We start from the raw sequence: 27,955 nt of genomic DNA on the forward strand, positions 1-27,955 counted from the left end.
GGCCAGCCCCTCCCTCCTCCCACCGCTCCCTCCACCCGCCGGCCTCGGCGCTCAAGTCTCGCGAGAGCTCGGGTAACGCGAAGGAGGGTGTGCGTGCGCGGAGAAAGAGAAAAGAAACTCAAACCCAAAGTGTCTCACAGGCACGTCACGAGGGAGGACGGCGTCCCGGCGAGAGGCCGGGGGCCAGAAGGATTGCGGAAGACGGCGCTCAATCAGATAGAGCGGGATGCGGGACTGCGAGCCCGCGGGGCGAGGGAAAGGCCATCGCGAGTGAAGGGCATGCTGGGAAATGGAGTCCTGGGGGATGCTGGGGGTTGGAGTCTCCCTCTCTCTTTCGGACGGAGGGAGGGAGGGAGGACTCGATTTGTCTTTCCTCAAAATTTCTTCCAATTGTTCGCTGGGCGGGCTGGCGCGACTATTCGAAGGTGCTCAAAACAAGATGCACAGCGCGCTTATGAATGAGAAGAGGCAGCTTTGGCTCGTGAAAACATGCACTTCCACTAGGACTCGCAGATACTTCGGATGCGACTTTGAAAGTCAGGAAAGTTTCAATGAATATCGTTTACAAGGGAGGGTGCTCGCACCGTCGCGCGAAACGAGGTTGACAAGGCGTTGACAACATTTCGAGCTCATTTCAAAACTTCCAGTGCACTGATTTTACAGGTGATAAATCTGCATTGGGAACTCCAGAGCTTCAATGAGTTTTGAGTTTGAAATCCTGATTTCTCCAAAGGGAACCAATTCCAAATTTTGACGTTAGATGCAAAAGTGGGCCTGGCTAACTTGGCAAAGGAAAGGGAAAGAACTCATTGGCACTTAAAGCAAATATGAAAGTTATTTCAAAACCAGTATTTTCATTTTAGATGTAGCATAGACCTTTTCATGTTCATGTGGTCGAGGCCATAATCCTACACACACAGTTAGCAGTAAACCCTATTGAGCTTAATAGATGTTACTTTTGAATAAACATTTTAGGTTCATGCTAAAGCCTTCAGCTACCTGCTTATAAATTCATTTTTACCTGCTCTTAATTATGTTTTTATTACCATATTTATTGCTTTGATAACTATAAGTCATAGTTAATTTCTAAATAAAATAAGGGGATGACGTTTACAAATATTTGCTCTTCACTTCCATTCTAGATGATGCTTCAGGATTGGGCCTGTCCAACAAATATAAAACAATGGGGACAGAGAGAGACTGTATAATGCAATGTCTACTTGACTTAATATGTGAGAGGCCTATATTCAAGTCCTATTTCTGTCATTGACTAATTCAGTGTTTCCCAACCGGTGTTCCGCGGCACACTAGTGTGCCGTGAGACACCGGCTGGTGTGCCGTGGGAGGGAGGCGGGCGAGTCGGGTGGCGAGAGGCGGCGGCGGCGAGGATCCGCGTCGAGCCGGGGGCGGCTCCGCGGTGCTGGTGCCGAGCGGCGGGGCAGCGCGCGCAAAAGGGAGGAGCGCGAGACAGCGGAGGAGGAGGAGGCCGGCATGTCCGGGCAGCAACAGCAGCAGCAGCAACTCCCGGCGACGGCTCCTCCTCCGCCCGCTATCGCCGCCACCACCACAACAGCCGCCGCCGCCTCAGCTGCCGCCGTCCCTCAATCCCTCGCTCTGCTGCCTCCTCCCACCCCGGCAAGGGGAAGGGAAAAAACGTTCACTTTTGTGCGTCCCTCCCGGCGTGACGCTGCGCGCTGACGTCACGGGGCGGGGCTTTAATGGTGGTGTGCCGCAAGATTTTTTCCCGGTAAACAGGTGTGCCGTTGCCCAAAAACGTTTGGGAAACACTGGACTAATTGGCTGCAGTGGAAAAAACAAATACTAACGGCTAGCTAGGACACCCACCCACTTATTCTAAGGATAAACAAGTTAATGCTGCAGTCCTAAACACACAGGGATTTTGAGCAAAATTGTAGCTATATCGAGTACTAGCATCTTTGATCAAGCCAATTTATTGTGAATATATGGCAACTTTAAATTTATTTAAACCACTATGTTGTGTAGCAGGAAGAGCTAACCTGCAGCCCACATGATGTATCCAGCCCCCTCCCCAAGATTCCTCTGTATTTGTCATTTTTAAATTGTAAAAAAAAAAACATTTTTGTTAACTGCTTCCATAGGTCCCACTGTCATAAGTGATGATGATAGAGAGTGTCCATCCGTAATCACCCCCCCCCCAAGATATTATAAAGGATGCATGAATCCATGGAAGTTTTGGACTTCTGGATTGGAGTGCAGCTTGGTAAGTTTGTATGTGTGCGCTGTTTTAAAAAAAAACTGATAACCATACAATGTTGCCTTATATTTAAGTCAAACTATAGGTCTAGCATGAGGGACGTGGGTGGCGCTGTGGGTTAAACCACAGAGCCTAGGACTTGCTGATCAGAAGGTCGGCGGTTTGAATCGCCGCAACAAGGTGAGCTCCCATTGCTCGGTCCCCGCTCCTGCCCACCTAGCAGTTCGAAAGCACGTCAAAGTGTAAGTAGATAAATAGGTACCACTCCGGCGGAAAAGTAAACCGTGTTTCCATGCGCTGCTCTGGTTCGCCAGAAGCGGCTTGGTCATGCTGGCCTCATGACCCAGAAGCTCCCTCGGCCAATAAAGCGAGATGAGCACCGCAACCCCAGAGTCGGCCACGAAAGGACCTAATGGTCAGGGGTCCCTTTACCTTTATAGGTCTAGCATGACCTAAAGCATTAGTTATCTATCACTGCTGTACGTAGCTCCGCTTGTTGCAGACACAAATGCAAACTTTGCTGATTGTGTGCTTGAACTAGATTCTTCTGTTTTTAAACAATTCATTAAAATGCCTTCATCCGTGACATGTTTCTTTCAGGTAACTTTTATTTTCATCATAAAAGGAAAAAAGTCACACATTCCATGAATGACATCCAGTTCTGAAGGAACAATTGGAAACATATGTAGAAGAACTCCTGAGGATGTATTATGAGGACAACACCTCAGAAGGTTTTTACCAAGGGTTTATAAAATCATTTTCACTATACAATAAATTGTCTTAGGATGGTATCCAATTTTAGTCACACATAGAACAAGGTCAGTTAAATCAATAGACCTAGCTTGGGACTAGGTTGAAATCTGTGTTGGGGGTCTATAAATCTCAGTGGATATTCAACCCAGAAATAATTTTTATCTTTTGTTATCAACACCACTGAGTTTAAAGAGGATGTAGAGTTTAAGATGCAATACTTACTTGGGAGTAAGTCCCATTGAATTAGGACTGTAGTATTAGCAGCTTCGGGATGTTTGCATGTCAATTAAAAAACCCCGCAGCATTCCTATATGTGATAACTACTTTCCAATGACAGCTATCATTTGGAAACCTCTTGTTTTAACTTTTTTCACAAGTATTACTTTTGAGACCAGAAATTATGTTATTGGGAATATTCTGGCAACATATTATGAAAGCATCAATATTTACTAAATAACCTACATGTTACAGTGCATATTCTGATTACAAAATATGGGAAGAGTCAGTTTGCCTACTCTGAAGGACTAGCTCCCATTTGACAAAGGTCAGTTAACAATAAAAATTACTTGCTATAAACTACAGGGATTCTGTTTTTTTGGACAATTGGGAACCTTTATTGATCTACCAGTTTTTTTAAAAAAAATCATACAAAACAGCTCATCAAGAAGATTGGACATTAGAGATCCATCTCAGTCTTCTGGATAATTCTGTACCACCCCAAAGAGATCATGTATCTTTGTGTGTTAAAAATATAAAAATAAAACCATTTTTAAAAGCTGGGAGACACAATCCCAAATTAGATTGAAAACTGCAGGATTCCTGATTTCCTAAAAGCTTTTGCCACCCAATTCAATTTGTGAATTTGTAGACAGTGGAGTATAAAAGGCAAGAGTAAGGACTACTACACTTTTCCAATACTTCATGTTTCAGACCTGAGCCTCAGTCCAAACTGAACCAGGCACGTAGGTGGGGTTTTTTGTTTTGTTTTTGTGTATAAAAAATAAAAGTAACCTAGGATATAGCATTTGGCTAGTTGCACTCATTTCTGCAAAACTGATCCCTGCATCACCTCCTAGAACATGATAAAATCTCTAAATTTGTGGCTTGGCAGTGGAAAGAAAAGTTCATTCTTATTAAAGTGGTTTTAAAAGAGATTTTGGATTTCAGTCATTGTCGCTCCAGATTCTTTGCTCCCTCCTGGTTGGAAAGAGACAGCACCAAACATTTAGACCACTAGAAAGCAGAAAAGTACAAAGCTAACTTCACAGACAAGAAACTTTCAATTTTACCTACCTCTTCAGTCCTATTATTATCACAGAGATTAAAAAATAGCTGCAATGGAGAACTTTTGTAAAAATACAAGGAGTATAAGCCAAATAATATATATGCCACTTATGTAATCATCACCATTCAGTATTTAGTGAGATTTTCCACTTTTTTCCAAGGGATTGCAATGAACAAGATGTGGCTTTTGAAGTGAGAATGGAGAAAAATAAGAGTGCAACCTGGTAGTAGTCCCGGCCTGGCTCGTTTTTGGCTGTAATGCCACATCTTTTATCACTTTCCCCCAGATTCTACCAAAGCCCAAACAGCCTATGGCATTAAGGTAGGGTTACCAGATGTCCCCGTTTCCCGGGGACAGTCCCCGGATTTACAAATCAGCCCCCACAAAAAATCCATTGAAGATGAAAAGTGTCTCCAGATTCATTGAAAAAAATCTGGTAACCTTATGTTAAGGAGTTGGAAGGGATGTGAAACAAAACTCCAGAATCAGAGATCTCAGGCTGGTGTTAGCCAGGGGATTTCCCCAATGACAACAATTTCACACTGCCAACCTAGTTTTATAATATAGCAGGACAGTACAGGATTTGAAGATGTCTGCCCCTTCTGTGTATTTTCTCAACATTAGGAAGTGTTTGTGGCAGAGGTGTTGAAGACTGACAACTACTGGTTTGAAAGCGGATTATGGACGGGTCCCTTGCCATAAGCAACCAGGCTACAAGCAGCATCAATGGCCTACTTCCTCCTCCACTCTCATTTGGCATGATTTATCATCCTAGGGCAGGGGCGCGGGTGGCGCTGTGGGTTAAAACACAGAGCCTAGGACTTGCCAATCAGAAGGTCGGCGGTTCGGATCCCCGTGTCGGGGTGAGCTCCCGTTGCTCAGTCCCTGCTCCTGCCAACCTAGCAATTCGAAAGCACATCAAAGTGCAAGTAGATAAATAGGTACCGCTCTGGCGGGAAGGTAAACGGTGTTTCCGTGTGCTGCTCTGGTTCGCCAGAAGCGGCTTAGTCATGCTGGCCACATGACCCGGAAGCTGTACGCCGGCTCCCTCGGCCAATAAAGCGAGATGAGCGCCGCAACCCCAGAGTCGGTCACGACTGGACCCAATGGTCAGGGGTCTTTAAAAAAAAAATCATACTAGGGCAACTCATAATAATGAGAATCCAGCCTTTGGGGTAGAAAGAGAAATCTTAGGGCTTTTAGTGCTGCTTAGTGCAACAATCAAATCTAGCTCAGTGTTCAATAGTGGCTAGCAAAGTGAGATACCACACTTGGGTGGGGAAGCCTCTGGGTATGACTGGTAGGGGTTACCTGTAGACCTGCACAAATTTACCTTAGTGTCTTGGCATGGCTTATAGCAATGCAAGTGAGAGGCACCAAAACATACTTTGTCCCAACTTCAAAGGCGTTACGAAGTCTGTCATGCAGGTATCGTGGACCATTTCATTTTGCCCAACTCCCTGGCAGGTGTTAGCTTTTAAATGGGCATTTCTTAAGTTGCCCTCTGGGGTGTGGGATCATGTTTTGGAGAAAGGGCTTTGTCTGCTGGGCTCTAAGTCTAGGACTTGTGCAGGAAGGATTAAAGGTGGAGGCAGGAAAATGGAAAACCCACCTTCAATTTCAGGCAGCCACTCGCACTGGTTTATCATTTTGTCCCTAAAGCAAAAGGGTGAGGGAAGAGGAAGACGAAAATGAGGGTTTCATTTCTCTTCCAAAGCAAAAACACTGTTGATGCTGCCTTCATGCCAAAGTGTTTCACCTCCTGTAAAACCAGTGTCCTACTTGCAGACCATCACAGTTGCTCTGGAGATGTGATGCTTTTGGGGGAATCTTGATCAAACAGTGTACAGTTTGGCTCCAAGTCTTGTTCCCTTTCATCTTTTAAAGGGCTACAAAAATTATACTCGTCCAGGGTGCCAGCCTCCCTTTCCCAGAACTCCAGTTTTAATCTAATAGTGTCCTGCTTCCAACAGATGGGGCTAAACACCCAGGATTGAAGTGAGAAAGATTGTAGAGGTCTTGTGCTTTCCCCTCCTCTTCCTCCTGCCCTCCTCCCCGCCAGCCACCCAAAGACACACACGCACACACCGAGGAATCCAGAAGCACCAGTTTGGGGTTTAATTAACCAACCTGGGGAAGAAAAGGGGCACTGGACAAGTGCATTGCACCCTCCTCACTGCACCTTTCCGATCAATTACAGAAGGAGGAAAGGGACCGGGAGGTGGAGAGGGTGCGGATACAGGTATAGAAAAGAGCAGTACAGTAAAAACAAGGGGAGCCGTGGGGGGAGGACAGGAGAAGAGGGAGAAGTCACTTTTAAAATCACAATCTCAAACCTTTTATAAATGTACAAAAAAACCTTTTCCCCCACCTGCTTGGGGCAGAATATATAAATATTTACACTGCCTGGCAGGGGGAGGTGCCCCAAGATACAGCCCTCCCCCTTCCCCTGAAAGCAGCTTTCCCATCAGTCCATTGAGGGAGAAGAACACGCCCCAGAGCCATTTCAGCCCAGCAGGAATACTGGAAGCAGACACAAAACCTGTAAGGAAGAGGGATCTGGGAAGAAACCGGGACCCCAAACCGGGGGCACACCAGCCCCTCGACTCCTGCCCTCCCTCCGCCACAAACACCTCTAAAACAGAGACACCACACCCCGTATCTCTTAAGCCCCAACCTGAGCTTGGAAGAGGTTCCAACTATTCATAGCTGAAGGAGGCGAAAGTCCTTCTGGGTGGGGTGGCTGGGCGCTCCTCAGGTTAAGGCAGCAGGAGGCTGCACTCTTATCCCTGCCTGACAGGAAGGGGATGGGGGGCTCAGTTTCTCTGCCCAGGGCTCCCGCTGACCCCACCAGTCCACTGGAGACAAGGGAAGCTGCTTGATACAGGTGCGCACATGTCCCAGAGCAATATTATCTGGAGTCCCGGTCCTTGTAGGCTGCCAGTTCCCGGATGTCAGGCGCACGGCGGGGGGAACAGGGCCGAGCATTCGAAGCAGGGATGAGAGGCGGGGGGGCGCTCAGCAGTCCTACAGCGGCAGCAGCTGCGGCGGCAGCCGCAGCAGGGGTGGCTTTTGCCAGCAGCCCATTTGGGTGGCGGGGATAGGCCATGAGGCTGGGGTGGGGTGGGGGCGCCAGGCCATATAACCGGGCCCGTTCGTAGTCCTCGGCGGCAGTGGCGGCAGGCGACGGGGTCTCCAGGTAGCGGGGCAGGCGCTGTAGCGGGTGCAGCTCCAGCCCCCGGTGATAGGGCTCACGCCAGGCTTCGAGCGCAGCATAGGAGGCAGCTGAGGGCGGGGCAGCAACCAGGTATGGGGAGACGCTTCCGCCAGTTCCGGTCTGGGGTCTCTCAAACACAGCCAGCGTCCCCAGGGGGTGGGAAACATGCAGGGTGCTGTGGAAGGGAGGCCCCGTGCGCAGCGCCCCCTCAAAGCCCGTCAACTCAGGCTCCTCCTTGACCTTCACTTCCTTCTTCAGAGGCAGCTCTGGGTAAGGGGAGCGGGAGGCGTGGCCTGAACCTGCCGGGCTTCCGTAGCGATGCTCACGCTCTGCTGGGATGTGTGACCGGCCTGGGGGCTCCTCGTGAGCCAGTGCTAGGTTCTTTGGGGTGGGAGTAGCTGGAGAGGCACGCAGTGGATGGCGCGAGAAGAGGGCATCTCTGAAACATACACAGGGAAAAGAAAGTTTGTGCTGGGGCGGAAAAAAGTCACTCTCCACAACCTGGCACTGTCACCCAGCCCTATGCAGACCCCTTATTTGTCATACTGGGCTGGCCCAACTGCCTCTTACTCCACCCATACCTAAAGAGTCCCAAAGAGCAGCAACTGCCCTCCCTCTCCTGAATACGGTGGAACCTCGGTTTTCGAGCCTCTCAGAAGCAGAACAATTCAGAACCCGAATGCCGAAAACCTGGAAGTAATTGCTTCCGTTTTTGAATGCACATCAGTAGTCGAACGGCTTCCACTGCATGTTTTTCCATGTTTTTAATGGGTTTTGCAGACTGCCTATTGATCCTCGGTTTTCGAACATTTCAGAAGTCAAACCGTCTTCTGGAATGGATTACGTTCAAAAACAGAGGTTCCACTGTATCGAACTTCATTCACTCTTCATCCAGGAACAGCCTTGACCCCCTTGTCATCACCTCTGTGTCCCACCTCTTACCTGTCCTTTTCATCCTTGATCACTGGCCCTTCTGGCTTCTCGCTCTCCTTCTCATGCTGGCTTCCTCCACGCTCAGCCCCATCTCCAGCTCCACCTTTGGGCCAGGCTGGGGCGGTGGGAAAGGAAGGGGGTGTGCGGTGTAAGCGGTTCCATGCCTCATGGGGGCTAGGGAAGGCTGGAGCTCCGGGACTGTCCTTCTGCCCAAAGACAGCACTCGAGTCTGGGAGGAGAAAGAAGAAAGATTGGAACTGGCCCATTAGAAAAGACTGCTGTCCCCATGGCCCCTTTGCAGTGGGGTTCTCAAAAGCCCCAGGCAGCTGGGCTCACCCAGGTAAGAGGTGTGGGGGCAACTAGGCCCCCAAGTTGGAATAAGAATAGAAAAAGACCCTGCTGGATCAAGCCAATGGCAAACCTAGTCCAGCATCCTGTTCTCACACTGGCCAATCAGACGCCTGGGGGAAACCAGCAAGCAGGAAGTGAGCCCAAGACCACTCCCCCTTCTGTGGCTTCTAGCAACTGGTATTTAGAAGCATTCCTGCCTCTGACTATGGAGGTAGAGTTTAGCCATCATGTCTAGAGCACTGAGGAACATTGCACCATGGTGAAAAGGGCATAAATAAGAGCTCGTGCATGCAATCATTCAGAAATAGCCCCCTCCCAAATGCTGCTAGTGAATTGGGGGGGGGGGGAATGCATCACACGTATGAATGCTATCTCACAACCAAAACTTTCTGCATGAAGGAAGCCAGCATACCAAGGACACAGGTTCTGACTTGGGCTTCTCCTAATATTTGAGTTTCCTAAGGGCACAATTTCTCTCTCTATTCCACTCCTGCCCCAACCCAGTTATTGCCCCATTTGCTTTTCTGAAAGTTTAGATCAGTCCTAACAGCTTCAAGTTTGCAAGGAAGAGGTGTAAAGCCTTAGCCTTGAAATGACAGCCAGGTGGTAGGAGCACCACAAATGGAGGCAAAGGGAGGAACTTCAAAAGCTTTGGCTCAATGGGAAAAGTCCTGAAACTTAGCCTCTGAGAGGGGACACAGAAATTGGCAGAAGGAAGAGGGTGGGACCTATAGCTCCTGGGTTTTCCTTCCAGCTCTGAGAGGGAAACAAAGGAATGTGGGTGAAACAATGGGAGAGCAAAAAAAAAAAGCCCAAAACTTAGAACCCAGGATTTTCTGTCTCTAGTTCTTCATAATGGGGCTGCAAGGGCTGGGATGGAAAACCAAGTTTCCTGAGTTACTTCTTCAGCTGTAAGAGTAGAGGGTGGAGTAAGAGGAAAGGAAAGAGTCCTGTGTTCAAATCCCCATCTGTAAGTCAGCCTAGAGAACCATTCTGGCCCCATTAATTACAGATTTTATGCCCCTAACCCCCAAACAATACTCACTGAAAGATGGGTTCCCCAGGCCCCCAAAAGCCCCATTGGAGAGCGCCCCGAGGGAGGCAAAACTGGGGGGCCTGCCAAAGGGATCTGGAAAAGAGGCGAGCAGAGGAGTGAACAATCGTATGGAAGATGCTGGGTCCTGCCCCACCGGCCCTGGCATTCTGGTGCGCCAGCTCTTACCAATGTGGGGGCTGGGGCTGAGGAAGGAGCCATGAGGGGTGCCGGCAGGACCAAATGATGTGCCACTGCCTGGGTGGTGGATGGCACCTGCAGGACAGAAGCATGAAGAAACATTAATGGTCAAGATGCTGGGATTGACAAAAGGGGGTGCACCTCACGGTTACTGACATGATTTAACGTATTTGTAGCCTACCTATTCCCCAAGTTGGGATCAAGGCAGCTTCAAACATTAAAAAATATCATTACAACATACTAAGTAGTAAAAACAAACTAGTTTAAAACAATAGTGAAAATCCCTTAGAACCCATTTCAAACCAGCAGTTAAAATGCAGTTTGCCCTGACAGTGGCAAAGTGATCAGCATTGTCTGCACCTTAGTCTGTCTGAATGGGAACATCTTTGCCTGCTGGCAGAAGGATACAAAAAAGGAACCAAGCTAACCTCTCTTGGGAGGGAATTCCACAATATAGGAGCAGCCAAAGAAAAGGCTCTCCCTCACATCACCACCAACTGTGCTTCTGATGTTGATGGGACTGAGAAGGTGCTCCCCTGAGGATCTCAGCATCTGGGCTGGTTAATACAAGGAGATACTATCTTTCAGGTAGAGGATGCTGGGCTCCCAAAAACATAAGCAGGAGTAAGAGTCCCTTGTCACTACCAATAATCTAAGCAGCACATAATCTTTTTTAGTGTCTTTTTTAGCTGCCTTGACACAACCATATAAATGGCAAGGCACACCAGTTCACATTTCACAGGCAGGGCTACCTGGGGGGGGGGGAACCACCTTTGAAATCCTGCACATTGGGTCCCTCAAAAAGCTCACTATCATTACTGGCATAGTTCTAGGGGAGCCTCCAAGTACCATAGAAAGAGTGTACACAGAGTTTGCAGGAGGCCCAGAAATCTGGCAGGCTGGGTTACAGAGTGCCCTCAGCCTTTTAAGAATCAAGCGCTGAGGGCCTTTTGACAGTTCCCTCGCTGCGAGAAGCCAAGTTACAGAGAAGCAGGCAGAGGGCCTTCTCGGTGGTGGCACCCGCCCTGTGGAACACCCTCCCACCAGATGTCAAAGAGAAAAACAACTACTAGACTTTTAGAAGACATCTGAGGGCAGCCCTGTTCAGGGAAGCTTTTAATGTTTAACAGACCACTGTATTTTAATATTTTGTTGGAAGCCGCTCAGAGTGGCTGGGGAAACCCATCCAGATGGGCGGGGTATAAATAGTAAATTATTATTTTATTATTATTATTATTATTATTAAACTGCAGGATGGGGAGTTAGGCACCAACCTGAGGCTGTGAAGAGAGTGGCTGGGCGTGCCAGCTCCTGGCTGTGAGGCAGGCTGCCAAAGGCTCCCGTCCCAGGCAAACCAGTGAGAAGGTCGTTCCGGAAGTCCAATTTCTGGGGGTCACCCTGCACCAGCTGAGAGGAAATAAAGGATACAGAGGCCCCCCTTGAGTAACCAGGCCGGGCACGCTATTCACAGCAGCTTCCGCAGCCCACTCTTTGGCAGGGACACCTCCTGCTCCTGCCCAGCCCCAGGCTCTGGTCTTGCGGTTCCCGTTTACCCGCCTCCTATCCCAGACTCACAGACCCCGCCTTGGATCCAGGGTCCAGCACAGACATCAGAAGAGCAGAATGGGAGAGGCTTCTCCCGTTGCTTGCAGCGACCCTCTGGCGGCTACCAGCAGGAGCTGCGCCACACCCCATCACTGTACGCAGGTGGAGGGGGGAGGTGGCGCAGGCCCACCCTACCTTCATCTTCTCCTGGTGCCGCAGGATCATATATGCTACACGGACGTGCATGGCGCACCACTTCCCGGGCTTCTACGAGAGAGGGGGGAACCATCAGCTCTGTACGTTATGTCCCTGCTGGGCCAGGCACAAGCTGCCCTACACCCTGACTTGAGCCCCTCTCCCCACCGCCGCCCCCTGTGGGGTCAGCCATCGCTAGTCCTTGCTACCCCGAGCAGCCACCCCACTGCACCGTGTCCAGGAGGGGTCCCAGGGTTACTCACTCTTAGCGTCGGCCTGAAGGGATCGGTGAGCTGAAAGGAGACAGAAAAGCCAGGTGGGGGGTTAGTCATCCTTTCCACACTGCCCCGCCCCCTATACAGATGGCACACTCACCTGAGTGCCTTTCTGGGACAAGGTAGGTGGGACAGCCCCCAGCCGGGATGGCAGGTCAGGGTTAGTACTCTGGGGAAGAAACAGTGGGTCAGGAGGAGACAGGCTGCTGAGGAGAACTCTCCTCTCTCCCCATTCAGATCCCTCTTCCAAGCACACAGAGAATCGTGCAATCCTCTTGGCAGAGGTCAGAAATCCATTCTTGCACCCCGCCTTCTCTGTTTTCCACATAGAATCCTGGCTCTCCAACCCAGCTATTGAGGAGCTCTGGCTCCCAGCCTCCCTGTCCACCTCAGGGCGAGGGGAGAATGCCACTCCATGCAGGCCATGCAGGACACACACACACACATGCATGCTCTCCAAATCACGAGGGATGCTCCCCTCAGCCCCACTTCTTTCCCAGAGCCAGCAGATGAACCCAAGAGTCCAAGCACCTGCTGTTCATGCTCAAAAGCTTTGGGGCTCCACTTCTCCCCAGTAACCCTGGCTCCCCGCATCCCCATACTCTGCTCCCCCCAACTCTTCACATAGATTCCCCAGGAGTCCTGGCCCTCCGCCCTCCTTGCTAAAAATCCACCAGGAGGTTGGGGAGGGGGAACCCAGGAGCCCTGAATTCTAGAACTTCCCCCCTTCCAAGATAAAAAGAACAGAAAAGCCCATTTGTCTACTATGTCTGGAGGCTTCACCTTAGGTTGGAACGCCCCCTGCAGGGAGCCAAAAGTCACAGCGGGAGGCAGGACCGGGGAGATCCCCGACACGGTTGGGGGGAAGGCGGCATAAAACTGGAAGAAGAAGAGAAAGCAATGGAAGCGCCACCCAGATAAAACCAAGGCGGGAAGGGAAAGAAGGGGGGTGTTTGCTCCTTCCTCAGGACACACAACTCTCAGAGCTTCCTTGGGTCCCCCTGCCAACAGGTCAACCCCCTGGGCGCTCCCTACTCCAAGAAGGCCGCACTTACATTGTGTCGCAGGAGCCCATCCATCTTGCCTGGGTATTTCTCATACTGCAAGAGAGAGGAAGAGAGAGGCACAAGCGAGAAGTGAGAAAACTCTGAGGGGAGAGTCCCATCCTGCACATCATCTCAGCTCTCACCGACAAACTCAGCCCTACACTAGGGAGGGGATGCAGCTATGGTTCCCAATGCCCACCCTGCCTTTCTCCCAGCAATCTCACCAGGATTACACTCACCATGGCTGGACTGGCTGTGGGCACTATGCCTGGTGGGAAAGGGGTGAAGTGCTGGTGGGTGTGCTGGTGGGTGTGCTGGTGCTGGTGGTTGTGTTGGTGGAACTGGAAGGCCAGGGGGCGGATGGCGGCAGCCCCCATGTCGGCGCCGCCTTGGGCCGTGAGGAAGCGCGAACTCAGGTCTTGGCGGATTAGTTCTTGTTCTGGGGAGGTAGAAGAAGAAGTCACCCGACAGCAAGTTGCTTGGGGTGCGGAGCCAGCAAGGAAAGGAAGCAAGCGTGGAAAAGATTCGACACTCACCCACCCCAAATCACCTCACCCGTACAACCCACTAGAGCCACACAGCCCTGCCTTACAGAAACTCCCAGTTTTTCTGGAAGTGCTTCTCTAGGCTAGACTCCAGATTTTTCCTCTTCTAGCCAAGGCTTTCTGCCAATAAGCATTACACCTTCAAAGCCAGCACTGCTACACACAAATAAAACCCTTCGTATATCTGCCTTGGCAGTTATTTTCCTCCTCCCCTGCCCCAACTTCCAGCCTTTCCTTTCTGCTTCATGTTGCCCTTGTATATCCAAACATTTCTTTTTCCCCAGCCCCAACCACCGCCACCACGAGGGCTACAAATTTTTTTTTTACACAGAGTTCTCTGGATTCTAAAGTTATCATAAAACATGAAAAATATGACAGTAACCTTCTATTTTCTTAGCCTACGCCCCACTTTCTCACCCCTTCCCATTTCTACATAGCCCCGACCATCTTCCCCAAGACCACAGATCTCTCTCAGCCACACCCCTCCCGCCAAGTCCCTCTTACCAGATATGGCAGCGGCTGCAGCTGGGTGCCCGGCAACTTGAAGCAGCGGGGGTGGCGGGGGGAGGCCAGGCGAGGGGGTGAACATGCCTGGGTGGTGGTGGGAAGGGGGCCGAAGGGTGGGCGGGAAGGCGTGGGGAGGCAGGGCCAGCGAGGGGGTGGAGGGCCGGTGAGGGAGCTGAGAGGAAGAGGGGGAGCATGGAGGGAGAATGGGCTTGGGGTGAGCTGCGCCGCGGCTGCACCTGAAAAAGGGAGAGAAAAATAAATTTGGAGTGGGGAAGTCAGGAGGAGACAGAGTAACGATGGAAGCCAGAAGAGCACAGAAGCACTGAAGAGAGCACTGAACTTGGACCCAGGAGGCTTGGGTTCAAATCTCAACTCAGCAATGGATTCAATTGGGGGGGGAGTAGGGGGGCTTGAATACAAGGTTTGCCCAACCAGAAGTCTCTAGTCAGCAAAAAGGAAACAACAACAACAGGCCTCACTGGGCTGTTGCGAAGACAAGCCAGAGACAGAGGGTCTTCTATTTGAAGTAATCCTACGTAAAGGATTACTCATTATGGGTGTTTAGGCTGCCAAGTTAAGCTGGGACACATCTGCACTTTAATATTGCCAAATCGATTATCTTCCAAGTGAGTGCAGTAATGTCAGTTGCAAAGAAAGAATAAAACATTTCCTGTAATAAAAAATGAGGATAAATGGCAACACTCAAGGAGAAAAAAAATGAATAAGAGAAGGAGAGAAAATGTGGGGGGAGAGGTGAGTGCAGCCAGCATGCACTGAGTAGTCACAAAATGGGGCCCAGGAAGTCCCAGTTCAAATCCTGCCTCTGCCAGAGGTGGCCTTCGGCAAGCATCTCTCTCTCCCCCATCAGCTCCAGTCAACCCAGTTGCAATATGCAATATAGGGATGAATATAAGGATGCCAATACTGACTTACTTTACAGTGATGTAAATAGTGATTTGAAAATAAAAAATCCTTATGAGAGCTCTATGAAGTGTTATTATTATTAAGGCACAAAGGATAGAAGGGAAACTGCTTGAAGGGAACAAGGAGGAGGAGGATGAGTGATGGGTCAAAGGCAGGGGGAAGCAAAGGGAGAGGGGACAAAAAAAGGAAAGGAAGACAAATAAGAGGGACATGAGAAAGCTTGAAATAGAGGGAGGAGGGAAAGCAAGAATGAGAAGCAGAGAAAGTGCACTGGGACTCACCCTCCGGTGCTGAGATCCAGCCCTACAGCGTATGGCGCTTGCGTCTGACTGGCAAAGGGCGGTACCTTCATGTGCAGCTGGCTCTGGGTGAGGTTGTGGGGGACGGCTCCCCCCTGAGGCATCGGAGGCAGCTGGCCTTTGGGTTGGGGTGTCCCGCGAACAGCATTAGGCGTCTGAGCCCTTGTCCTGGTGGGAGGTGGGGCGGGAGGACTGGGGGGCAAGGCCTGAGCTGGAGCGGGGGCTGCGGCTGCCTGAGAAGGGGGCTCCTTGGGCAGGAAAGGCACTAGCAGGGGGTCCCGGTCGGCCTCATAATTACGCTCCTGGCTCCGCTCCAGGCCAGAGACTTTAGGGATCACAGAGAGTTTGGCTTCACAGCTCCCATTTAATGCACCAATGGGTCCCGAGGCTGCTGGGGGCAGAAACAGAAAGAAAAAACAAAGGTTGAGAGTACCAGGTGAGTAGACTTTGAACTGTTGGTTCAATCCTTGCTGAGCCATAGACTCCCTGGCACGGCAAATCAGCCACATGTCCTGTTGAGCAGGAGAGGGGCTGTGTCACAATCTACTTCAAAGAATCCTTTTGGGGGGCGGAGGAAGGAACTATTCTTAAGCAATTGGACCCTAAAAACTCTAGGAAACAGCAAACACAAAGGGAGCAGAAAACACATCTGGAGAAGAGGCCCACCTGGTCACAGTACTTCAAGCACTTAGCATGAATAGATATTAGGTGTTGCTATTACTCAAAAAACTTACATTAGCTTTCAAAAAGAGAAATAATCTAGTGGAGCTTATCTGCTCCCAGCACACCACAGGAAATGTGATGAGGCAGAGGAAAGGAAACTCAGTGCAAGTGACTCCTACCAGAATATCACGCTGTCTATTAAGAGTCTTTCTGGCACCTTGGTGTTTGGACAAGAGCGCAGTCTCAGTGATGCTAATAGGAATATGGTTGTGAATATACATTAAAGGAAGGTAGACTATTTGTCCATCTAGGCCAGTATTTTCTACTCTGACCAGCAGCCCCCACCCTGTGCACTTAAACCCACCTTTGCTGGTTGAGACAGTGAATGACTGTTCGAGGTCATCAACGGAGGCCTACAGAGACAAGAAATAGAGGCCACTCATTATTTAGTCAAGAGAAGAGAATTCAGCACAAAATAAGCACCATCTCAAATTGTTTTGAGGCCAACTTGAAAAGCAGTCAGGAAGCTTCTGAAGGACACAAATGCTCTTTCTTTCTGAAGCAAGCAATGGAAGTAGCTTGTCATGCAAATAAGGACAGATTTGCTACTTCTAGTCACTATTTCTATGGTTGGTGCAGAACACGGTTGCTTTCCTTCCAAAAGGAACAGGCCTCTGGGAAATTATTATGCTAGTGTTGACAAATGCTGGCCTCCTACACCCTTCCAGGTAAATTCAAGGTGCTCATTTTGACCTGCTGCCCTTGTATACCAAGATAGGTCACTGTATTCTGCAAAAGTGTCCCCTTGAAGTCCCTAACATATCAGAAGCTTGCTCCATGGTAACTCTCAGAGAGATATGGCAGCTGCTCACTATTTGTACTTTCTGGAAAGCAATTTATGACATTTGTTTTGACAAGCTTTTCCAGCCAGGTGAAAAGGTATTTATTCCATATTGGTTTTAAACATACCTTTTGTTGTTTTGTGTACAGGTTTCAAAGCTATTTTTAGTTGTTTTTATGTAAATCGTCTTGAGACTCATATGGAAGACAAATCATTAATAAAATAAGATAAATAAAGGCCCAATGTCTGCACATTTTCCACTGCACCTTAACACCACTGTGCAAAGATCCATGTGGTTCAAGTATTCACAACACCAACATTTGTGTGGGATGAGAAATATGGAGAATTGGATCCCATGTGGCTTGGTATGCAGAGAAACGGGACCTTGGCGTTTTCCAAATTGCTGGGTCCATTTTGCAATATCTGCCCTGCCCCAAAACTCCCATACAAGTGTCAAGTAATGTGGCAGTCACAAGTGAAGCCTGGCAAATTACAGGACTAGGGTGGGGTCAATGCCTACCTGCTCCTCTGGGTCACTTTCTGTATCACACTGCAAAAGGAGAAGGAAAGAAGTCCATCAGTACAGCAAACTGGAAATGCTCCTCAGTGGCACACACACACCCCACCACAATGCTGGTCAGCAGCAGGCTCTGCAGAAGACTTATGGTAGGATTTTATGGCACATGGAAAGACTGATATTCTGATACCCCAAACCCATGGACCACCCAAGGCCCCAGAAGGGAACAGAATCAAATGCAAATAAATCATGCAGGCAGGCATCACTGCAAAGAAGCACGGCTGAATCCATCAGAGATTCAGGAAGAAGCCTTGGTGCCTTCGCACTCTCCAAGGGACCAGCATCTCCCATGGTTTAGCACCAAGTGGAGAGGATTAGTTACAGATCTCCTGGAGGCCATTTACAACACACACACACACACACACACACACACCCTTGCTCCAGTTCACAGGTGGGAAAGGATGCCAAGGAAATAATATTTGGGAAGCTAAAACAGTGCCCTGTGAAGCTGTATGCAGCCAGGGCTCACCACTAACAAAAACTACAGCCCAAACCAAGAGAACAGGGGTGTGGGAGAGAATGCTTATACATTGCCCACTTACTATATATCCAGTTTCCAGGTAGGATTGGAGAGAAGGCTGGAAAAAGAAAATAAAGGTTGGCCGGGGGTGGGGGCAGAGAGAGGAAAATAAAGAAAGATAGATTAGACTCAGAAGGATAGGAGGCTGTTAATCCCAAAGATAAAAAATCCCAAAGATAAAAAATTAAGAGAAAGCATCCTTGTTTTGTCAGGAGAGTAATAGATTTTAAGAGCAATACTGAAAATAAAAGAAAAATGTGTCCTCCTTAGAAACACATGCTGAGTATTCCACAAAGATGAGGAGATTCTGGCTGGCATGCTACACACAGACACAAATTGGCTGCATTCAGATGATCATCTCAGCTTAAAAAGCTGAGATATGAACGCGTCTCTTTCCTCCTCATGCAGTCACTTCACTCCTCCCTTTGTGCAAATGAACAAGACAGGAAGATCAGTTAACTATAATATCCCATGATGGCCAAACCAGGAAATTATAGTTAATAACTTCCAAAACAACTCAAGTATTAAACCAACTTTAAACCCTGGTTTCATAGCCTAGATTTTTCAGAAGCCTTTGACCAGCATTTCCTAGTTCAGATGCAACGTGAAACTATAGTTAGCCAATACTTCCTGGCTTGTTTTTCAGCTTGAGCAAAGGAAGAAGCCAGGCACCTGAATGCAGATGCACAGGAGTCATTCATATCTCAGTTTATACAACTGTCCAAACATGCCCACCGCTCCACTATTTGCTCTAAATTTATTAAGCATTTTGAGGATGCCAAGAGCAATTTTGCTGGGTTGGGATTTGTCTCTATCCTCAAATCAAATTATTAGTAATATTTCCAACCCTATCGAGGCAGCGTCATTGCTGATGTCACCAAAACTCATCTGCCATTTGGAGATTCAACAACAGAAAGCCCTCTAATAAATAAACCACAAGCCCTCCTGTGGAGGGAGTCCCATTTTCTGAGGGCAACTTTGCTCCCGCTCTGCTGCTGTCAGCTAACAGGAGTGCTGAGATTCAACCTGTCTCAGGGCAATACCCTAGTACTTGGAATCCTTTATTTTTAATCCTTTTCTACAGGAAAAATATGGTGATTTAACAGCAAAGGAAAGCTATGCTGCACAAGCTCAAATAAACTCTGCTTTACAGATTTAGTAGCTTGGCCCAGGCAAGATGCTATGTTCTGGTTCACATTAAGCTCTCTGTTTCCCTTATGTCCTGAATTTGCAATTAGCCTTAGTATTCAAGATCTGAAGAACATTTTCATGTAATCTCATTGAATTCTAGCAGCTTTTCATTCTGCCTCTTGCTCAACCCATATTTTTAACATAATGCCATACTCAGAAAGAGAAGAAAATTCACCAGACATACAGCACTACAGGCCAAGTTAATCAGCACTATAGAGTTTAGTTGCTGCTATAGGCCTGCCTTTTTGCACAACAAAACCTAGCAAATTTCAAGCATGTGTATAAAAAAAAGTTATTTGATAACAGAATCCTGTTGGTAACATGTCCTAGACCAGCCACAACCAATACTAATTGACGTACATTTTCCCCCAACCCAACAAGTCACCCAATTAGCTGCCCAAGAGATTTAAACTTAAGCCTGCAAAATGGGGGGGGGGGGGAGCATATAAAAGCAGGCTTGACAGCAGGCAACACAATAAAAAGCAGTTTCCAATCCCTTAGCCACGGGTCTCACCTCTTTGTGCCGCTTCTTGGTACGCTTCCTCACTGCTCTCTCCCGGCTGCGACCCTTCTCTGAGCTCCCATCCTCATCCTCAGGCTCAGAGTTGTTCCCCTCTCCCCGTTTTCTCTTTCCAGAATGCTTCATCCGAAGCTCCAGCCGCTCTGGGGTCTTCAAGGTAGCATCCTTCTGTGGGAAGGTGACAAGGCAGGTGTGCATTAAAACTATATTGAGCACAGAAAAGCTCAGGAATCCCTAAGCTAACCCCAGATGGATGTTGGGATGTATTTCAGCTCCCTAGAGGCAACTATAAAATAAATAATAATGATAATAATAATAATAATTAATAATAATAATTAATAATATAGAAATAGTAATAACTGTAATAATAATAAATGGGAAGGTGGGAATGATTATGTGTGTTAATTACTTGATCATCTGTACCAGGCTGACTGGTCTCAGAAATAACATACACCCCTTCTTACATTAGTGTGCGGATATGGTAGAAATTTACACTTCTATACAAACACAAACCATGGAAAATTAAGAGATCAAAGTGTATATCCAGTATAGGAGAATTGGTGTGGTGTATACTGGGCTTTGATCAAGAAGAGCTGAACTCCCATTTCTGCTCAGCTTTGGGTCAAGTCACTGCCTCTCACCCTTGTAACTGTATGAGAAGGGTTACTGGGGAGCTACGTACATCACCCTGAGTTCTTTGAAAGAAGGATGGGATAAAAATGGGATAAATTATAACCATATGCTAAGCATTATGAGAATAGAGCCAGACTGAGCGCCAACATGGTGTAGTGGCAGAATGTTGAACCAGCACAGAGGGTCTCAGTTTAAATTTCTGCTCAGCTATAAAGCCTCACTGGTTGACCTTGGGCCCATCTCTCTTATTTAAATTTTTATTTAAAATATTTCCAGTCCACATTTAATCAAAAGTCAACCAGAACAGCAGCCAATGCAGAGATATAATATCTCAACACCTACTCCAAGCACTGCTACCCTAAAAATGACTGCATGAATAAATGTGTCTGCAGCTGATGATGAAACCCAAAAAGAGACTGTGCCACCCATCAATGAGAAGGAAGGGTATTCCACCAAGGGAGTGTCACTGCAGAGAAGGTCTTCTCCAATCTTGCTTCATGAGAAGACTGCCCTTAAAGGCAACCCAGAAACTTCAAAGACAGTGGGCAGATTACTGGCTGGAGTTCCATTTAGAGCTCGCACAATCCCTTTCTGAAAGCAGCTGCACTGGTTGCCAGTTCATTTTCAGAACCAATTCACGGTGCTCACGTTAATATTTAAAATCCTTAACTTAAGCCCCAAATATTGGAAAGACTGCCTCCTTCTCTACAGAATCTCTCAGATGTTAAGGTCAAGAGAGGGACCATCTTGGTAGTTCTACTACCCTCAGAAACTGGTAGTGGTGGTTCAGGAGAGAACAACTTTTGAACTCTGGAATTTCTTCCCCACAAAGGTGCATCTGGCAACTTCATTATATAGTTTTTATCATAAGCTGAAGATGCACCTCTTTACCCTGACCTTTAATACAGTTTCAAATGTTGTATTTTAAACTGCTGTGACCCATCCTGGGACTTCAGGGTGAAGGTCGGGGATATATCAAAATAATAACTGACTATGCCTGGCAACACACAACAAGGGTGTCCCTGAGGATTTTAGCCTGACCAGATGTGAAGGGTTAGGGTTAGATTAGATTATCTAATCTAATCAAATCTTATCTATCTATCTATTTATTTAAACAATTTATACACTGCTTAACTACAATAGACTCTAAGAGGGTTACAAAGATATCACTACAAAACATAAAAATCAGATAAAACTATAAAATGAAACATCATTTAAAATAGTGTAGGGGGGTAGAACCAAGTATACCATGGGTTCCTGGGAGAAATGGTGAAATAAAAATGTAATTTAGTCAATCTTCTAAAGATTGGAAGAAATTTAAAGACTATTTACAGAAATATTGCAAAATTAAGGAATGTTAGAATGATGTTGGATTGAAGTTAAGTGGTTTCTAGCTGTAATGCTTTAAAAGAATATGGAAAAATTGGATTTTTAATAGGTAAAAATTTAATGTTATAATATATTAAGGTTAAAGATCAGGATAATAAGGAGGGAAAGGAATTGCTGAACTAATAAATTGAACTGAAATACAAAAAAGGGAGGTATGAGGAGGTCCGGGAAACAAGTAAATGAAAGATAAGTGATGTAAAGATGGAATTATTTTTAACTGTTTTTTTTATTTTCTATTTTTTCTTTCCCCCCCCTCATTATGTAATACTGTGAAAACTTTAATAAATATTTATTTTAAAAAAATTTAAAAAAATAGTGTAGGGGGCTAGAACCAAGTATACCATGGGTTCCTGGGAGAAATGGTGAAATAAAAATGTAATTTAGTCAATCTTCTAAATCCAAACAAAATGAAGCTAGCCATACCACACACCACTGTAACCAGCAGCAATTGATAAAATTTTCTGAAAAGCTCAGCAAACACACAACACTTGCCTCGCCTGGTCAGTTGCATCTGGAATGCTGCATTTGCACAGCACAGTCCAAGAAGTCTGTCTTGTCAACAGACATTCACCTGGCCACTACGGGAAATGAAAGTCACCTTCAGTGCATTGGGGAGAGCTGATAACTTAGGGAAGATTGGCTTAGCTCAAGAGAGATGCCAACAAACAGGAAAGGCCTCAGAGGAAGATAAGAAGTTTGGGACTTTATCCAGAGAAAGCAGCCAGTCTTGAGGTGGCAGAGTGTCAGACCAAGGCATGCTCTTCCACCCCTGTGATTTTCTGTGGCTGTGGAGTGAATAGTTCTTAGCAATGCACTGGATTCCTTTGGAGTTTGGCAAAGGCACCTGTGTTCACGCCCAGCTCCTCACCCAGTCCTGTCAAGCTGGAAAGGCAGGTGAAGCCAGTCCAGCCTGGAGCATTCCTGTGTTTAGCAGAGCCTCCTTTGCTGCTTCAGCAAGTGAAGCAGCTATGTTTTGTATGTCACCTGAGAGATACACATCAGCACCTACGGAAGTCACATAATCCCACACCCACCAAGGTATGCAGAGTTTATTAGACCACATCCCAATCCTAGACATATTCATGAAAAAGGGACCATAACTTCAACACACTAAGAAACTCACAGCAAAACCATACTGATTGGAGCTTACTAAAGCCTCCTTTGCTTTATGTCTCATACTATACCTTTGCATATGTAAGGGGCACTTATACTAAGGCAGACAATGGGTTCATTTAGCCAGTACTACTAGGGATTTAACTCAAGTTTTTATATACAAATTACCAGCTCTGAGCTATGGTTGCTCCCTTTAGTCAATAACCATTTTATCTTATTTCAAGTGCTGAAGACTCCTCTGACAGCAGTTCATCTCCCCCTCTTACTTCCTCCCCCAGTCTCTCACAAAAGGGTATTTCTTCTCACAACAATTTACCAGAAAACAGACCTGCTCCCCCCCTTTCTCCCACATGCCAATCAGTTTAATTTGAGGAATCCATTTGGTTCCCTATTTGAGATGATTGACAAGACAGGAGACCATCTTACCATGGTCTTGCTCCCTTTTATATCACCACTGGCTTCTGCTTCTAGAACAAACTGAAGTTCAAACAACCAATCTGCCTTTGTCCTGTGCTAGATGGCTTGAACACTACCAATCATAGCTTTAAGTTCTTCTGCTCTTATAAGGGACTTCTAGGGATCTCCCAACCAAGAGACCAATCAGGGACCCACATCTGTTTAATTTCAGCTATTATCTGAGAGCAACTCAGATTGTCCACTAGATCCATCACTGTCACTTGACTTGGGAATCCCATGCTGACAAAAGGGAGAGGGGAGAGGGCGGAGGGGAACAACAACCTGCTGCACTTAAAATATACTAGTATTTACATATGTTTTTACTCCTCTTCTCCAGCACACCCCATCCGAGCTGACTTCTTCCCGTGGAGTCTCAGAAGCAGAAGCCAGTGTCTTTTCTGAATTATGGGGACAAGAGAATCCAAGGTTCTCCCTCTTTCTTCTTCCTTTCTGTATCACAGCTCTAAGGGGCCCGCAGAACTAAAATCACTCCCAGCCAACCTCAGCACCCAGACTGTACAAAGGCCTGTGAGACCCCACAGATAGAGATTGGGACACTTCCTCACCTCAAGTGCCTCAAGGCTGACAAAGCTGGCAATGGCAAAGCCGTCAATGAGATCCTCCTCCTCCTCTTCCTCCTCCTCATCGCGGCTGCAGGATGATCCAGAGGGTCTCTTCCGCCGTCGCAGGGGCCGCCGCCTTCGATGCTGCTGCTGCTGCAGCGAGCGGCCTTTTCCAGGTGCCACAGGAGCAGGTGGGGAGGGGCCTTCACTGTCCGATCCTGAAGATGAAGATGACGAGAGGCCACGACGAGACCCATCCCCAGGACGGCCTCCCCGGCGGCGAGTGCAGCGGCTCTCACGGTCCCGCCGTGAGCAACGCCGCTGCCTCCGTGTTCGGCTACTGCTGCCTCCTCCCCCACTCCAGCATGGGACAGGAGCTGCCGCTGTTCCTTCCATGGTTCCCCCCTTGAGGTACAGAGAATGTGTCGTGTTGTGTCCTGTGGATACTGCAGACACGCAAGGAGGTGGGGGGGGGACACTCTTCACCCTTCCCCAGCCAGTTGCATTGCAGCTGCTCTCAACTGAGCCCTTGTTCTTCCACAGATGCCACTTGGAAAAGCAAGAACAAAACTCCTCTCTTCTTTTCCGTAAAAAAAGGGGTTTTGTATTTCGTGGCCAAAACAAAAAATCCTTGGCCTTTACACCTTACAGTTGTCAGCAACCTTTCCTTGATTTACATTTAGAGAGCCCACTCAACACAAGTGGATCCTTTTTGCTCTGGGAAAGTCAAAACAACTCTCCTTTCATTCAAGTTTAATTCCCTCTCAAGTGACAGGGATGGCAGCTTCTGGTTTTTTTCTGCTTTTTTTTGGTCTTTGTCTTAAAGGCAAGACCATTAAATTAAAAAGAATTAAATACTTTCAACATAGAACTCTAAGAAGTGGAAGGTGATCCAATACCTTTTTCTTCCTTTACATAAAATCAGCCCCTGCCAGCTCACAGAGATCTCTCTCTAACATGGAGCCTCCTGTTTGGGTGGGGAAGGAAATCTGTCAAAGCACCCTCACCTTGGACAAGGGATTTACATCCCTCCAACTGCGACACAGTGTGCCTTTAAATATATATGTATATATTTGTTTGTTTGTAAAACCCAATTTTAAAACAAACCCCAGCGCATGGCAACTTTCTTGCAGGTTGAAGGAAGCCTTTGCTTTAAGTGCCTATCTGTGTGGTTTTTTTCGGAGACAACCGCAAAACTGTCACTTTCGACTTTCCCTCAGGGGAATTGGGGGTTCGCCCCCGACGGAGCTGCCAGCCTGGGCAGCCTCCCCTTTAAGACTGCGGAGGTGGCTCCTGCCAACAATGGCAAGCGGCTTCCGCCCAGAGGGCAACTCACTTCCTCCGCTCGGCCGAGGGCTCCCCGCGAGGGAAGCGGCTCCGCGGGGCCATCTCTTCTTCTTCCTCTTCTGCTTTGCCGGGAAGCGACGCCTTCTTCCTCCTCCTCCTCCTCGCGAACCTCGGTCCGTGAAGAAGAGGCCTCCCGGATTCCTCCCACAGGGTGTGACCTTGCCTTTAAGGGTCCGGGTCTCTGTGTCTCAATTTCCCCTTTAAGAGTGTTCGATTTTGAGTCCGCCACACATTTCCTGCCAAAGCATGGCCTCCCCTTTAAGAATGTGGATTTAAAGTTCTCCCTTGTCAGACACCGACTCTCCCGACGACCGGAATGAAAAGCCCTCCAAGCATTGCTCTTTCCTCCTTGTCAGCTTGCGCTGCCCTTTAAGGATCCAGCGTTCAAGGTCCTCCGGAGAAACCCGAATTTCACCTTTAAGGGCCACCCCTCCCTCTCAGTCACAATGAGGGCCCGAGAAGAACTCCCCTTTAAGAGGGCCGAGCTCCCTTTAAATCCATTGACAGGCGCTGGAGGTTGGAGGGGGGGTTGTTGTCCTCCGGCGGAAAGTGCCCCCTCTTCTCGCGCCCCCCCCCAAGCTGTCCCTTTAAGAGCGCCGGCCGTTGAGGGGGCTTTTCAACTCACCCCACCTTTTCGCCTCCGTCCAGGCTCGCGGCAAGCGGCCCCGCGAGCCCCTGGCGCTGATTGGCTGCGAGGCTGGTACCCTTCGCTATCGTCGCGGCCCCCCCACAGCTGATTGGCCGAAGCGGTGAGGTGAGTAAGGATGGGGGAGGGGTGGCTGGCTGGCTGGCAGGGTCCGGCTGCAGGGAGGGAGGCGGGCTGGCGTGGCGCTCCCGTCCCCCTCGCGCCTGGGTGAGGGGCCCCTTCGGCTGGCCGTCCTTTGCCCCCTCCCCGCTCCGTCTCCGCGGCTGCCCCCCGACTCTCCCTCTCCCTCTAGCAGCCTCTGCCGGATCCCCTTCGTCTCTGCGCACGGCACGCAACTCCTCCCACAGCGTCATATCCCTCCGCCCTCTGAGTTGATGGAACCATTTAAAAAATCCCTCCGCTGGAAAAAGAAAAGGAAATAGTCCCTTCGGTTAGCCTCTGTTTCCGCCCACCCGCCCCTTGGAGACTGTTCGAGGTGGAGGGTGTTCCCTTAAACCAACACCCCCGCCTTCAGAGTCACTTCCGTCCTCCGCAGGGTGACGTCATGGTTTCACGGAGACAAACGTGATGCAATGATGTCATACTTTCTTCGCAGCAACCTCGCACGGTGATGCTATAACGCCAGCGCGTGATGTCATAGGGCTCAGCGCCACATGCCTCTGCTGTAGCAGCCCGTTGAGGACGAAGGAGAACTTGATGACGTCACAACACTACCATGTGATGCCATCCTCCCGCAATCGAACTGTTACTTTCTAAGCTCCCGCATAAAGTAGTCCTTTTGAACCCTTCATTCAGTAGAGGACTGTCTGTGTTGTCTGGCAGAACGGCTCTGGGATTTTTTTACAGGGGTATCTCTCAGCCTTGATACTATTCCATTAGCAATAGCCCTGCACTGAATTTCAAAAGCATTTGTTTGAAAAAATTGTTATAGACTTTGGTTAGATAAAAGAAGCTGAAACTATGATGAATCAGATATGATCAATCCTTCTGCATTGTTGTTAACTTTCACAGAAGTTTATATTGCACTGTGACTGTAGAGAATTAGAAAGGGGGGGACATTATCAACAACCTGATTTAGAGTTTAATTAAAAACTGGAGCTTGCTCAGAGGAAGACCTGCAGTACAGTGAGGGGGAAGGAAATCAAGTCCAATTAGAAAATTTAAGAAGAAATAGAGCAGCAACTTTTGAATTTTTGAATTGCTATTACACAGCACAAATTCATTTCCTGTCATTCAGGGTAGATCCAAACTAACAACTTCAAATTACAAGGGGATTCCAATTAAACATTATAAAGAACTTACTGATGATATGAGCTGTTTTAACCACAGTGGATGGAGCAGTCGCAGATTTTGTATAACTGCTGACTAAAGGTGTTTTGAGGTCCCTTCTATTATTCTAGATGCATACTTGTGTTTAGATAACCTAAGTCTTTGTGGTCCTTTTGCTTTATACCTTGAAGACAAAGTCGCTGAACTCTGGAAGGACTTCGTTGTTGCAGTCTGTTGAGGTGCCCAATGCCATGCATGTCTAAACTGGTGTAGGATCAATTTCAGATGATGTGGCCTATGTGGGCAGGGTGCTTGCAGCAATGAGTCTAACTACCATATGTGCTCTCTTGCTCCTCGCCCTCATTTGCTAATAAAAACGAGCAGAAAATATGTGAGTGGGCAGGTTCAGAATGTAGTTAATGCAGGTCTGTTTAAGAGGGTGGTCTCCAGTGTTCTCAACAAGGCAAGGGCACCCTGGACCCTCTGATGCAGAGTAACTACCAACCAGTTGTGTATTATTAGTAAGGTGCCTAGAGAAGGTTGTAGCATAACAACTGCAGGCATTCCTCTCCCCAACACTAGAACTTGTGGATCTCCAAAGAAACTGAATATTAAAACTTTATTCTCAGACCCTGCAGTCACTGAAGACCTTATTTGTATGTCTTCTGCACAAGAGGTCCAGAGGGTGGCAACACAAGAATGGGCCTTTTTTACAGTGGTTTCCCATTTGTGGAATGCTCTCCTCAGGGAGGCTTGCTTGGCACCTTCATTACGTATCTTCAGGCAACAGGAAAAAACTTTCCTCTATAACCAGGCCTTTGGCCTTTTAACTCAGTGTTTCCCAACCGGTGTTCCGCGGCACACTAGTGTGCCGCGAGACGT

The 27,955-nt window shown here is 48.0% G+C and overlaps 1 protein-coding gene and 2 long non-coding RNA genes across 10 annotated transcripts; 2 read left to right on the plus strand and 1 right to left on the minus strand.

Moving 5' to 3' along the window:
• Positions 1-139: 139 nt before the first annotated feature.
• Positions 140-4,143, plus strand: LOC309517614. Its single transcript, XR_014213211.1, has 3 exons — positions 140-663; positions 2,121-2,242; positions 2,837-4,143. It is a non-coding gene; the product is annotated as an uncharacterized lncRNA (long non-coding RNA).
• Positions 4,144-6,369: 2,226 nt separating this feature from the next.
• On the minus strand, positions 6,370-26,364 carry FBRS (fibrosin). Of its 8 annotated transcripts, none has more exons than XM_082196844.1 (18): positions 23,815-26,362; positions 19,652-19,825; positions 17,969-18,004; positions 17,370-17,399; positions 16,373-16,421; positions 15,328-15,736; positions 14,120-14,358; positions 13,310-13,509; positions 13,080-13,124; positions 12,808-12,903; positions 12,125-12,193; positions 12,013-12,042; positions 11,585-11,821; positions 11,284-11,416; positions 9,998-10,084; positions 9,821-9,904; positions 8,434-8,653; positions 6,370-7,930 (listed from the first exon to the last, which is right to left on the minus strand). In XM_082196844.1, exons 1-18 carry the CDS (start codon positions 24,205-24,207, stop codon positions 7,186-7,188), a joined length of 3,276 nt encoding a protein of 1,091 aa, XP_082052970.1. In that variant the 5' UTR covers positions 24,208-26,362; the 3' UTR covers positions 6,370-7,185. The 8 variants fall into 8 exon arrangements, with proteins under 8 accessions (XP_082052970.1, XP_082052971.1, XP_082052972.1 ...); XM_082196845.1 differs by having other exon boundaries at positions 15,328-15,733; positions 23,815-26,360; XM_082196846.1 differs by having other exon boundaries at positions 11,750-11,821; positions 23,815-26,358.
• On the plus strand, positions 25,814-27,710 carry LOC309517615. The gene is made up of 2 exons (XR_014213212.1): positions 25,814-25,912; positions 26,400-27,710. It is a non-coding gene; the product is annotated as an uncharacterized lncRNA (long non-coding RNA).
• Positions 27,711-27,955: the final 245 nt, after the last annotated feature.

Source organism: Podarcis vaucheri (assembly GCF_965113315.1).
Source record: "Podarcis vaucheri genome assembly, chromosome: 13".
Taxonomy (NCBI): Eukaryota; Metazoa; Chordata; class Lepidosauria; order Squamata; family Lacertidae; genus Podarcis; species Podarcis vaucheri.

Excerpts from the sequence above, each read along its gene's own strand:
- FBRS (XM_082196843.1), bottom strand. The coding sequence starts at position 24,207 with ATGGAAGGAACAGCGGCAGCTCCTGTCCCATGCTGGAGTGGGGGAGGA. Across the intron at positions 13,125-13,309 it reads CCACAGCCAGTCCAGCCATG|TATGAGAAATACCCAGGCAA; the intron begins GTGAGTGTAATC and ends TCTCTCTTGCAG. Across the intron at positions 10,085-11,283 it reads CACTCTCTTCACAGCCTCAG|GTGCCATCCACCACCCAGGC; the intron begins GTTGGTGCCTAA and ends TCTGTCCTGCAG.